This window comes from Hippocampus guttulatus, chromosome 5 (genome assembly GCF_054856545.1).
Source record: "Hippocampus guttulatus isolate MCC_2025c chromosome 5, RoL_Hgut_1.0, whole genome shotgun sequence".
NCBI lineage: Eukaryota > Metazoa > Chordata > Actinopteri > Syngnathiformes > Syngnathidae > Hippocampus > Hippocampus guttulatus.
This window is the reverse complement of record NC_141265.1, coordinates 11,795,515-11,809,948: the sequence shown is the minus strand read 5'-3', so window position 1 is coordinate 11,809,948 and position 14,434 is coordinate 11,795,515. Positions and strand designations below refer to the sequence as shown.

The window sequence follows — 14,434 nt, the reverse complement described above, 5'->3', positions numbered from 1 at the left end:
TTAGAGTAACATTAGTGTATAATCATATAACAAGCTTGATTATTACATTTACATTTCAGACCAACAATCTAATAACCAGCCAATAATGTAATATGGTATTACCTTATTGACCAAAAGTTACTATGCTCTAGGTTTAGGACTTTTATTACGTTATTGGTCAGTTATTACATAATAGGCCTATAACATTTTTTAAAAAGTGCAAATGTACGACATTATGGGTCATGATTATGTTATGGGCTGGTATGACGATCGGGGCTTCTACAGGCCGCCTACATACAGTACTTGGCCCTCTCGGAAAGTCTTCCCATTTTTCTCCAAAGTTCAATGCCGCTGTTGGTTGGTACCGTCAAAGCAGCATCAAATCAGCCAGCTACAGTTGAAGTGTGACAAAGATGGCGTGAGCAGGCAGCACCCTTGCAAACTGCTCACACTGAACTCCTTCAAGGTGTAGTTCCATGGCTCATGCACCTTCACGCTGACAATCAAACACACACATCCACTTATGATAGATGAACAAAGAGAATATGCATCGATATAGAGTAAAAAATGTAGCGTAACCACACATTCCATACCTATTGTAAAGTTGTGTGCAGCAGGTGAGCAGTTGTGTTGCTACTGTCCCATTAGTGCTGTTGAATGTGCTGCTGAGGTAGTGTGGGCACTCCAGTTCAGGGATGTACAGTGTGCCTGCAAGCGCACACACACGCACACACACACCAACACACAAACACACACACACACACACGCACACACAGCTCATATATGTACTTTATAGGAGTAGAACCATATTGAGACAAAACGGACGCCACTAAGACAATAGAGCCATGTGATCTCTTCCAGCCAATTGGTGAAGAAAGAAAATCGAACAATGAATGGATTATCATTAAATACAGTCAGTATTTTAGTATACTGCTGCGTAGAATAATGTATACATGTATCAATCATTTTGATACATGCATGCGAAAAAAAAATAACACATGTAAATTTCTAACAAGATGGCGTCTGGTAGTGAGTGGCAGACGGGTTGAGAGTCTGTTTCTCTGGTGAAACCTGAGATTTACACCACTGCCGATGGTAAAATTATCAAGGAAGATGAGTTGTTAGAATTTTGAGTGATTAAAATGAAGACAGCGGTGCAACATAAGCTTGTGCTTTTAGCCATGAACCACTTCTCAGAATGGATTGCAAGCTCAAAGAAAGTGCTCGGCGGGGCGGTGCTCATACAGTATAATGTGGATGTACTGCCCCCTGTGTCTTTTAACAACAATGGTTTCTCATGTCTTCTTGCGAAAATTGAGAAGCTGAGTTTAGATATGGTTGCTTAGAAGCAGGGAATGAACGAGCAGGTGCTGCGAAATGTGTAATCCCATGGAAATAAAGACTGCAGGAAAGGTGAAGCCAAGTTTGCCCATGATGTAAATAAATACCCATGAGAACCGTAGCATATAACACTCTAGCAGAAAATCCAGCCTGACGTCTAGTTGTAGACCACCTACTTCAAGAATGCAGTATTCTGTTGTTTACAGAACCAGGTTGGGCATTAGTGGTAGTGCTCTTGAGTGTTTTAGATCCTATTTGGCAAACTGTACTTTTTGTGTGAGCCTTGGTTATTCCGAGTCCCACTCTGCTCCTCTCTCATAAGGTGTTCCTCAGGGTTCTATTTTGGTACCCTGCTGTTTCCACTGTATTTGCTGCCCCTAGGTTCCATCCTAAGCAAACATGGTATTTCCTTCCACTGCGATGCGGATGACAGTCAAATCAACATCCCGCTGAGCAAAAAGGGCGCTCTCTGCCGAAAGCCACGTTTGAACCGTCTGGGGGGAAATCAAGGCCCGGATTGCACGGAATTTCTTGAATTTTAATGAAAAGAAAAAAGAATGGTGTTTGGTTCAGACGAAAACCGACTTCCATCAGTGCTGAGTGAGTTTTTATAATTCCCCGTCATTTGTCAGTAAAATGGGCTCATCAGTGACGAAGTGACGCACCTTTTTTGTTGTTCATATACTTTGAACTTGAATTATGTCAACCAGTAAATATCATTAACTTTCTGTATTGTTGTTTTTGTGAATTAAGGACAAGCACTAATTCATTTGTAATTTGAAGAAATATTTTCTTGTCTTTATTGTTTTCATTACTATGTTTTATTTGATCGGAATACTGTTCACTCATTGTAGTTATTGGCTGTTATCTTCCAAACTGCTGACACAATATCTAATCCTAAGTAATGATAACTAATTAATTCAAAGAACAGACACTAAGTGAAGGGACAAATGGAGCCCAGATTTATTCATATCTTCAGTCTAGTCATATTAATATGACATATGCGTGTGAATATTCATGCAAACGTGTCCCCGATAGGGTGATTCAAATCTGACTGTAGGAAGTGATGGCGCATACCCAACAGTTTGTTTCCCACTTACCAAGAAGCCTCGGTTGACATGTGTGGAATCATAAATGATATTAATTGCTTGGAAAGTGTGAACTATGAATCAAGCAAAGGCAGTCACCTGCGACACAGGCCGTCACAAAACAGGAAACGCTGCCTGCAATCAGGGATCGGATGCCACAAGAGGAGATGTCGCTTTGTCTCTCCGGGGCCATTGACGCTGCAGCAATAACAATATAATAATAGTTTCTATTTTTTAAAGTAATGAGTGATTTGTGGTAGTGGCACTCACTTATCGCTGCTATTGACATGCCTAGCGAGGCCAAGTTGGAAAAGCCGCAGAGGGCGTATGTGGCGATGGTTTCAGAGTGGACCTGTGAAAGAGAATGCCATCATGGTCGTGTTCTGTCTGTTTTGTTTGTGTATCAACTCCAACTGGAGTGAAGGGCATTTCCCTCCAGCCGACGCATCTGTCCCACGTTTCCCCATCAAGCCTCGCCATGTATTCAAGGACTGCCTCAGCTCTTGTCGGTTTATTGTCCTTGCTAGCTGTTGTGCTTCAAGTGTTGTATTCTAGACCTTTCAATCTTTCATAGTCTCTCTCTTTTTGTCGTAGAACTTTGTAAGTATTTTGAATAACTGTCAATTACCTTCAGGCGGTATACAAATGTAACAACCATGAAAGTGTGAGCTGAATTTGCATGGCCTGCCCACATAAACATTAGCAGTTAAACCGCTAACAACTAGTCGGCAACCACCGGACAAAGGCTCTATCGTGTCATCTTTTGATCATATACTATTGCAAGTTGCAATGATGTTCACGCTATATGTAGAATCATAACTCAAAAAGATTTGAAGGCATATTCTTTCTCAGGAGTCCATTTTTAGTTCACTTTCATTTTCTACTCTTTCACATTTGTTGTTGAATAAAATTATTTGAAATGAATGAGAAAATGGATGTCAATAAAATGTTGAATTTCTCTATAATTATCTTTGCTGACAGTTCCAATGCTTTAAAATTGGCAATTTAAAAGCAATGAAAACAAAAATTACAGCATCCCACCCATCAGCGAATGGTTGTCTGTCCGCGAAAAGCATGCACCTGCCTAAACCGTTCCGTGACGCAAGAAAGGTTGGGGACCACTGAGTTACTTATGTTGGTTTTTAGTATTTGACAATAAGATATGGGTTAAATGTAGGATTTGACAGTGGGGGGGGGGTTTGGTTAGATTTGGGGGCAAGGATGGGGGTTAAAATGAGCTGGGTAAGGGTTATGGTATACAGAGAGCAAAAAAAAAAAATCCACCCTTACAGAAATGTATTGTTTTACGTTGTTGATGTACTCCGGCCCGCCAGCCTTGCGCTTCTTGATCAACACCGACAGCTTCTGATAGGCCACAAACTCATTAAGGAAGGTCTTAGTGCCCACCAACTCAGCCACCAAGAAGCTGTCCTCCCACGAAACTCCCATAATGAACGCCAAGGGCATGAAGATGTACGAGCACATCAGCTGGAAGATGGCAAAAAGTTTGACTTGATTGGACTGTACGGTACATACGGTCATTTGAACTCATTTTATGCGCGTCCTTTACCGAGAAGCTGAGCTGCGGGTAGTCAAACATGCCCCCCAGCCAGGAGATGGTGGCGTCGAAGAAAGCCACCAGGGCCAAGAAGGACAAAAGGTTGACCACCACATTGGCCACCAGGCTCACTGCAAAGATGGCCCCTTGCGACGCTGCCTCCAGCATGTTGTTACATTCCCTGAAGGAAACAATGAATAAGATAAGATATCCTTTATTTGTCCCACACTGGGGAAATCCACAGTCTACAGCAGCAAGACAAAGACCCCCCACCCATTTGTCATTGGCTACTCACACATTCACGTATTCGTACTTTTATTCGCATGTGGATCCTTCTCTCAGCTATTTAAATTTGATTGCAGTTTTTCAAAGATCATGTTAACTTTGTCTGAATTTAAGATAAGATAAGAAAACCTTTATTAGTCTCGCAATGGAGAAATTCCCAATTCTCAGCAGCAAAGTTACACATCTAGTTTTAGATCAACTTACCTGTTGAAAGGTGAATTATAACTGTTATAGGGTCTCACGTAATTGTTTCGCCTCTTACTCTACACATTCAATAAGGTGGTAGACAAGAAGACTAGACTCATCATTAATCTACCAGTGGTGTCATTGAAATGATTCAGGTATATTTTTTTTCCGTATGGAATCTATCTTCAGCTATTTGCTGAAAAACTCGCCCGTTTTTTTTTCTTTTTCTTCTGCTCTTTGTAAGATGACAAGGTGGCGCCAACACTCAGGCTAATTAGAAAGTAATAATCAGTGTCAAGGAGAAAGAATGTTAAAATGATACATCTCAACAGTTAAAAGTTTTTTTTTATTTTGGGCAAAAGAGAAGTTAAGTCCAAGGTATGGAGAAGAGGATATGCTCATAAAATTCAAAATATTTGGGAGATTGTTCTAATATTTGCAGCAGTTGAAATTAACATAAGTAGAGGTGTCCCATAAATGTTTAAAAAAAATAACATAAAATTATATGATATTGAGCGACCTGAGGCTTGTTTACATGAAGCATCCCGGTCACATGTTGGGAAGTAGTTTGGCTGGTTCCTACATCTGCCTGACGGCAAATAAGACGGCAACTTTTTTTAACAAAACGTGAACAACGTTAATGCTGTGCAGGTATTGATATGCCTCTGAGATTTTAAGATTGCGTTTGGAACGTTAACAACGTTCAATTGGCGTTCCCGCGTTCTTAAAGTCTAACTGTCATAGCAAGTGAACTTGCACAAAGACGTTCTATCTAAAGAAATGGACGTTTTTGCTAAACCGGAGGTCGTGCACCTATTTCACGCAAAGGCTCATGGAGCGTAGGAAAGAGGAGGATATACCCTTCGATTTTGACGTCAATTGATTTTGTCCTCGGCGTCTCTGTTTCTGGCCAGAACATTTTCGAGATGGCCAGCGAGGCGGGAGCAGACATCAACGATGCGGTCATCAAGTGCGTAGCTTCCACCTTGCAGAAACAAGGAAATAATGACTAAATAAACCTCCACAGCCCAGCAATCCAAATGTTGATACAGCACTAATAAATAGAATGATGAAACACCTAATACATCATTATTGTCATTTCAGGATTTAGATGAAATATGAGCATTGTAATCGTTATTTTTGTTTCATGTATTATTTTCTGTCAAAGCACTTAGTAAACATGTTTTTTTTAAAGATGCTATATGAGTTATCATAAATAACTAAAATGATAAAACCTTAATGATGCCCTATGTATTTTTTCAGTTTATTTTTCAGAAACCAGAAAATTTCTGAAAACTGAACCACATACTGATGATATTATATATTTTATATTTGTTAATAATTTCATTCCAGGGTGTAGAATTGAATGAACTGTCTAACTAAGGACATCACTGATTTTAGTAGAGGTTGCCAGTATCCTGAGGAGATGTTTAAGGTAAGAAAAAAAAAAGAAAAAGACTTGGAAATCCAATACAATTAAGATAAATTCCAATTAGCTCAAGAGCTAATTTATATTTTGAAAGACATTTAGGAATCTTTCACAACAGTTATATTTTATCTTTGGAAAACTCTCATTTACGCAACAAATGCATGTTTCTGTATTTTGCGCATGAATTGTTAAAATTCCATTGGGAGTCAAGAAAATGATTCTGGAATGACCAATCTAGCAAGTGTCCTGCTAAAGAAATCAAGTCCACTCATAAGACTGATGGCTTCCATGAGCACATTGTTGTTTTTAGTGTGTTTTTTTTCCCCCTCATGTGTGCATTCCATGATCTTCCTCACTCCGAAGGAGATGAAAACTCCCAAGAGGGTGCCGGCGATGCTGGCGAAGCCTCCCGTCATCACGGCGTGGATCTCGGACAAGGTGAGCTCATGGATGTAGGGTCGAATCAAGAGGGGGGTCTCTGTCTGAAACAACGATTTGACGTGAGGAGGATGAGGAGGAGGTGGGGATTTGGTGGTGGCGTATTGTTGTCATGGCAACACACCTGCCCCAAGAAGATATTTGCAGCTGCGGCCATCGATTCGACCGGAGACGTTCCCATGGTAACCTGCATGACGAAGCCGATCTGTCGACAGGAAACAATCTTGGGTTTTGGTCGCATACTGTGCTTTCTTCCTCAAACTCATTGTCCAGTGCTACTGCTTTCTCACCTTGCAAACTAGCCACTGCATGAAGCCCAGGTGGTAGAGCATAGAGATGACAGCGCTCAGAAAAACCAAGATCGGCATCACCTGCGTGCAAAACATCACAACATGACTTTTATCACCTCGGATGACAAAACGTCATGATGCACTTACCTTGAAGATGAAGAAGTGCACCTCGTGCTTTTCTCCAAAGACAAAACGAGAACCAATATCTGTGTAAGATATAAAGATCTGCAGAAAGGACATTTTGTCACACGTTCGGGTGGCCACAAACTCAAATGAACCTGAAAATGTACAGTACCAGTCAAAAGTTTGGAAACACCAGAGGCGGTTTTACATGGTGGCAAGGGGTAGGTTTTTACCGACTCCTTTGGCAATGGATCTATTAATAATGATTTCAAAATGTTATCACAAATCCTTTGCGTCCGATACGCACCGGATGTCACGTGACTGATCACAGGCAGAATAATAGCGATGGCAGGTGAAGGATTTAATATGGAGAGAATTGATAAAATGGGTGTTAATCAGTCAACATTCTGTCCAAGTGAATTCACATCACACTTTGATGAAAAGGACAAAATGACATGTGCAAGCTGAACAGGTTGAATATTACATGTTCCTAACAAGCGCCAGGAGTGCTTTTTACAACTACCGTGAAGGCAGATGGGGAGAACTACAACGGTGAGCCCTTGCAATCATACAAAGGCTTGAAAAGTTCGAAATTTTGATGACGTGAGAGGGCCGTATGTACTTAGGAGGCTCATGGGGCATCCCGTTCCGTTGCCGCGGGTGGGCAAGGAGGGGATGCTGATGAGGCGGCGGGCTTTGTGGCAAGGTGGATCGCGATATGTCTCAACCTCGCTGTTGAGCAGGCACACGGGATGTGAAAGCTGGAGGTGCTGGCCTGCTCGCTCATCGGTGGGCAAGGAGACTGCTCGAGGTGCAAATTTTTCAGGTATCCAATTCAGGCATACGTGGACAAATGATAAAATCACAGGCAGCTCTGTGCAGGAGGCCCGCACCTTGGCCGAAGTGGCCACCTAATGATTATTTTTTGGTTTCCCAGCTTAGGAAGTCCCCCCGGAGGCAAACCACTGAGCATTGAGCGGGATGGCCCAGGCCTCGTTCCTTTGTAAAGCAAAGAGAAATATTTTGGATAAATAAACGGTACATACAAACAAATATGAGTGTTTATTTTAGTTTCCGCAAAGTGCTTTTCGCTAATTGTACTCATCTGATTTTGCTATCTTCTACATTGAAAAAAAAGAAGCCCTGAGGGAGAGCTGCGGTCTTGCTGTGTCTTTGAATAGCCACAGACTGTGATGACTTGGTTCCACAACACTTGTTCTATACTTGTTCACTAAACCTCCATCCATCCATCCATTTTCCGAACCGCTTGATCCTCACTAGGGTCGCGGGGGGGTGCAGGAGCCTATCCCAGCTGTCTTCGGGCAGTAGGCGGGGGACACCCTGAATCGGTTGCCAGCCAATCGCAGGGCACACAGAGACGAACAACCATCCACGCTCACATTCACACCTAGGGACAATTTAGAGTGTTCAATCAGCCTGCCATGCATGTTTTTGGAACGTGGGAGGAAACCGGAGTACCCGGAGAAAACCCACGCAGGCCCGGGGAGAACATGCAAACTCCACACAGGGAGGCCGGAGCTGGAATTGAACCCGGTACCTCTGCACTGTGAAGTCGACGTGCTAACCACTGGACTACCGGGCCGCCCGTTCACTAAACCTGTTAAACTGTATTAGGTCATACAAAGAACCACAAGCGTGTGTGTGCGTGAGCATGTGTGTGTGTGTATATACCTCAACACGTTGGCCGAGCCAGTTCAGTGCTTTAAAGCCAAAGGACGTCCTGAGAACAAGAAGCCCAAAGGCAAACTGCAGCCCAAGTCCACAGAACAACACTTGCCAGGAGCACTAAAACATATTCAGACAATACGTTTATTTGACTCACTTAAAAATGACAACAACTTTTTTGTTGTTGTCATTTTGCAAGTGCAATTTCAAGTTTTAGGAGTATAATTAAACATTGGGTATTAATGTCATTTTTATTGAGAAGGCAACGATGACTTCTTCTGGAAAATGGTATTTATTCAATATGAAAATGTATGTTGATTGTTGATAACATCTTTCCGAGTTTCTGTTTTGCAGACCCCATGAGGTAGCCTTGATACTAAAATAAAACCGGACTAAATCAAAGAAAGCTGGGTCCAGAAGTTCCCTAATTAATTTCCTTCATTATTCTGACATGAATTCCATATCAAAGAATTCACTTAAATCTCATCCAGTTTTTTGGTATGGGTAAGAACTCAAGCAGCAGCATTCTGTGTGTGTGTGTGTGTGTGTGTGTGTGTGTGTGTGTGTGTGCACGTGCAGGACCTACATTAAAAGGATGCTTGGAGAAAAGCATCATGAGAAAGATGAGGAGCAGCAAACCGAAGAAAGACACAAGTTGTCTTTCTCCTCGTTTGGCTGTGTCCAGTACCAGCCAGCACACAACGCCCGCCAGCACACACGCGTAAATCAGCCTGCAGAGGAGAGCCGCAAAAATCAAACAACTGGATCATACACAACTATGTAAATCAAGAGAAGGGCTGGAGACCACGTTTGTTTGACCTACTCTATGTTATGTGTGCACTGCTGTTACTTGAAGGGTTAGAACGCGGCCACATTAATGCTATTTATGTCTTTGGTGTTTCCCATTCTGTGTTAGCATTAGCTTTAAGCTAGTGGACTTAAAGGTTAAGCTATGTGGTTGTATTAAAATTCTATTTAGCATTAAACATCTACCAAACTGTTGTTTGTTGTGAATGTTAAGTGGGTTGTGTTCATTGCCACCGGAGGAGTTGGATCTCAAATTTGTGCTTGCAAGTTGAAACCAAAAATTAGTCAAACGAAGACCCATATAGTATCTGGAAAACCTCGTAGGTCAAGTCCCTGTTTTCTCAAGGCGCCACTGTATTTTTCAGAAAACAAGTTGCACGTCTCAAGAACACGTATTTATTTTTTTGAAGAAAAAATATGTTGATTTAGAAAAATGTAAATATTTGAGAAATAGCTATACATTTTTAAGATAAAAGAGAATACTTTTTAAGGAATATGTCATCAAATATCTTTGTTATATACAGTATATTTTTTTAATCCAAAATTCCATTTACCGGTATGTTTTCAAGTCATATTTTCAAGAGAAGAGTAATATTTTGAGGAGAAAAAGTGGAAAAATCGTTTAAATGTATACAAAAGTTGAATAAAAAGAAGAAAAAAAAGTAAAGAAAGAAATAACTATATTAACAACGGTTATTATACTATATTTGACTGGCAACTGGTCCAGTGTGTAAACCACATACTGCCCACCCGGTACCACTTCTAATGGATGGACACACACACACACACACACACACACACACACACACACACACACACACACACACACACACACACACACACACACACACACACACACACACACACACACACACACACACACATTATTATTTTTTCTTACATTCTACCACTCAAGATTGATCCCATTTACAACCTGGTCAAATGCATCCATTGCACCACGAAGCAGAAAAAGGACAGGTAAGGTCTTCAAAGACACGTGGGGTCACTTCAAAAACAACACTTGGAAGGAATGAATTTACCAAATGAATCACTACCCTGTTCGATTTTTCTCCACACAGCACCATCTGCTGAAGAATCGAATTTGATTTTTCTCATCTGCTTGGTAAGAGTTTGCTCTACAGTCAACATTTCTCTGATGTACTGTAATTTCTCACCATCTGATCCGAATCCAGTGTCTGCTGACCAGCTCCCTGACAGGAAGCAGCCCCTCCCATATCCGGTCACCATAGCGCCCCATCATCCAATCCCAGACGACGAAGAAGAGCACCATTAAGGAGATGAGCAGCATCTCGAGAGCCCGACGGAAGTTCAGCACGCAGGCCACGATCACTGCGGCAACCCAACCTGGAACACATGATCAGCTAATACTTGCTTTCTTACAGAAGGAGTACAAAAAAAAGGGTAAAAAACAACCCAAATTGGTTTAGTTTTAATCCAACCGCTGGATTATTATAGCACCATCCTAACAGTAGTTAACCTGACCCAGCAGGATGGGTTGGTCGATTTAGCTCAACAGGCGAGTTAAATATTTTACCCAAATTGTTTGTTCACATGAACTACCATTTTTGGGTCAAATAACAACAATTTCAAATCCTATACATATTTGTTGTTCAGTAATCTTGCCAAATGCTTGATTATATTAACCAATATGCAAAATGAATTCGAATAAATTACACTACAATTCCCAAGAATTTCCATTGCATGACATTACCGATACCTACAGTACATAACCGTTCAACTAACCGATAAAATATTTGCCAGTTTTGGTCTCTCAAAGCAATACCAAAGAATCTTCAATAAAAATGTGATGCAAAATATTTAGACATAGGTTTCAATAAGTTATGGAAAGGGTATCTGTGATTTTATCATTCTGTATCTAACTAAAATAAAAGCTAAAAGCCAAAGCGAGAGTGCACAGATGGCGCCAAAATCTATTTGTGGCTGTTCTAATTAATTTTAATGAAATATTGCTATTTTTGTGTGATAACCAGCATATGTGAGGCTTTGCCAATGTCGTTAGAACAGCGTGAGCTGGCATGCATTACACATACTGTACATGTCAATTGCGCTACATTTACATTAAAAAAACAAAAACAATTACCTGGCTAACTACTAAGCTAACTGCCTGTCAAATTAGCTGATAAACTATCAAAACAAACCCCATCTAGCTATCAGGCAAGCTCAAACATTAACACAGGTATTGTGAACACTTGGGCCGATGAAACAAGCAAGCATTTAGTGTGTACCTTGAGAGATCCAAGGCCCCTCGGGCCACCCTATCGTTTTATGCTAGTTACTTTTAAAACAGAGTTAACATCATTTCAGAGTCACAAGTAATATTTTGACAGAGATCACTCACATGCGACGACCAGCAACTTTAGAAGCAGTTCCAACGTGTCTCGGTGTTGGATGCAAAAGAGTTTTAGTAGTGCTACTTTCCTCATCAGCAGTCTGCACACACCAAGAGAGAATAAAAAATAAGATAAAAACGGAATTCAAGGTAACAATATTAGGCACACCATATCTAATGACATCAAAAGAGAAAAAAATGATAAATGTATCATTTATCATTTTTAAATATGTACACTAATGCCTTGAGATCCAAGTTGAATTCACTCTTTTTTTTTGTTTTATTATTGTACTCAAAACTCTAATTATGCTCTTATTCTGTGCTACTCCTTTCCCAATAGTTAGTTTTATTTTTGTTGTACATGCTCAAATTCCCATAAATATTAAAAAATTAATGTGCACATAATATCAACTAGATTGTGTTCTGTATGTGTGTTTGGATCAAAGTATTCAAATCTAACTCAAATTCCCCAAGTGTGGCATCTTTTCTTAAAGAGTTTTTTTTTTGGTCGTTTTCTTTAAAAATAAACAAATAAATAAATAGGCATGGTGCCGCTGGATGCGTTCGAGATGAGTGCAGGCATTAGTCCCGAGTCGCGATTAATTAATCCCGCAATTTATGCAGAAGTAAATAAAGATCGGGGCAGCACGGGAGTCGATTGGTAAACACACCGGCCTCACAATGCATAGGTGCAGGGTTCGATTACGGCTTCCTATGTGGAGTTTGCATGTTCTCCCCGTGCCTGCGTGGGTTTTCTTCGGGTATACTCCGATTTCCTCCCACAATCCAAAAACATGCATGGCAGGTCAATGGAACACTCTAAAGTCTAAATCGTCCCGAGGTGCAAGTGTGAACACGGATGGTTGTTCGTCTAGGTGTGCCCTGTGATTGGCTGGCAACCGGTTCAGGGTGAACCCCGCCGACTGCCCGAAGACGCCTGGGATAGGAGTTCCCAGCCCAGCTCATTGATGGTCTGCACCGTTTGGCCTGATGTGTGAGGCCTTGCGTTGTCATGATGCAAGATGACTCCTTCTGACTGATGACTCAAGCGTTTGTTCTTAACGACTGCCTTGACCTGGCTCAGCAGTTCACAGTTGTTGGCACAAAGTTCGACAGTCACGATGAAGTCAAAAGTGTTGTGAGCGACTGGCTGGGACATCAGTCCAAAGATTTTTACACTGAGGGAATATGGAAGCTTCTGCAAAGATGGGAAAAGTGCGTGACAGTGCTGGGAGACTACAGTACGTTGAAAAAAAAAAAGAAAGTTTCTCTCTGTCTTAGAACTTCTTATACGCAAAAATTCACCTTATTTCTTGAATGACCCTTGAACGTATACAGCATACATCCCCACCAACCGCGACTGATGAGTGGGTCAAAATATTACATAGTTCAAAATTTCCATTGCTCTCTTCATTCATCAAGGTTGAATTTATGCTCTTGTAACTCTTGTACTGCATCCCATGAGATGATGATGGTGTCACTAATAAAGTGAGTATGTAACGTTGAAAAAAAGGACCCACAAACTGTAGTTGTGTCGGATTGAATTTTTCTCAGCATCTTCATCAGTGTTGGAGTCCATGTCGACGTACACTTCCTCCTGTAGCGCACTCACACACACACACACACACACACACACACACACACACACACACACACACACACACACACACACACACACACACACATAGCCTCAGGACAATGCGTTAAAAACCTTTGAAACGATCTTTGTTTGCACAAGGTTGTGGCTTGCGTGTTGACACTCGAGGCAAATGAATGTCATCAAAACTATCCTGTCGGTCACATGAGCAAGAAGACTGGACAAAAAGTTGTACTTTTGAGGAGAAAAGTAATATTTTGTGAAAATAGTAAAAAAAAAAAGTGGTAATAAGGAAATATCAGTATATTTTCAGGGGGAAGAAAAAAATGCATTTTGAGAGAAGCCAATAAAAGTTGTTTATATTTTGCGAAAAATCAGACATATATTTAGGAGATACAGTTCGGAAATTTTCTTTTCCCGAAAATAGGCTACAAATATAAGACAAACAAAACATTTGAAAGGAAAAATTATGTATTTGCAATCCAGATCAAAAGTGTAGATTTTTGAGAAGACACTATCATACTTTTGAGAAAAAAACGTGGAATAGTGTTCTTACCTGGGCCTCAAAGGCTCTGTTGTGTTTTCCACTTTTGTGCCTCCCAATCATCTCCATCATATTTGTGTTCTACTTTAAACACGAGCAGCACAGGAGGATCCACACGCACCTTTCTCCATTCATCTGCTCTACCCTCATCCCACTCGGGTCGCTTACGTTCCACCTCCTGAGCTGTCATCAGCAACCGCAAGAGGGCAGCGTCACATCATTTCACAGTAATTGTCAAACATTGAGCCAACGAGTTCACCTTCCCTCATACAAGGCCATGCCATCACCAAGCACAGCACACCATTGGATACCTAGAATAACATCCAAACATCCATCCAAACAACTCATCCACAGAGTTCCATCCATCCATTTTCCGAACCGCTATATCCTCACTCGGGTCGCGGGGGCTGCTGGAGCCTATGCCAGCTGTCTTCAGGCAGTAGGCGGGGGACACCCTGAATTGGTTGCCAGCCAATCGCAGGGCACACATAATAGAGTTAAATTATAATTACCGATATATATTATAATATGAAAACAGTGTAACTAAATCTTTCTGAAAACACTATCATTTTCTACAGCCATTCAAAAATAAAATGATTTAAAATGTATTTTAAAAAGCAATGATTTCACTTCAAGATATCACAAAATAGGCTAAAACACAGATTTCATAAATTGCAACATATGCAACATGTCATCTAGTGTTATATTTTTA

At 41.0% G+C, this 14,434-nt stretch overlaps 1 protein-coding gene across 1 annotated transcript; it reads right to left on the bottom strand.

The window, feature by feature from the left end:
* Positions 1–318: 318 nt before the first annotated feature.
* Positions 319–13,794, bottom strand: LOC147205059 (solute carrier family 28 member 3-like). The gene is made up of 17 exons (XM_086110848.1): positions 13,735–13,794; positions 13,102–13,178; positions 11,591–11,682; positions 10,386–10,575; positions 8,990–9,134; positions 8,410–8,523; positions 6,742–6,819; positions 6,595–6,675; positions 6,429–6,509; positions 6,223–6,348; positions 5,298–5,422; positions 3,979–4,147; positions 3,699–3,896; positions 2,679–2,760; positions 2,508–2,606; positions 573–687; positions 319–475 (listed from the first exon to the last, which is right to left on the bottom strand). Exons 1-17 carry the CDS (start codon positions 13,792–13,794, stop codon positions 358–360), a joined length of 1,950 nt encoding a protein of 649 aa, XP_085966974.1. The 3' UTR covers positions 319–357.
* Between the last annotated feature and the right edge of the window lie 640 nt (positions 13,795–14,434).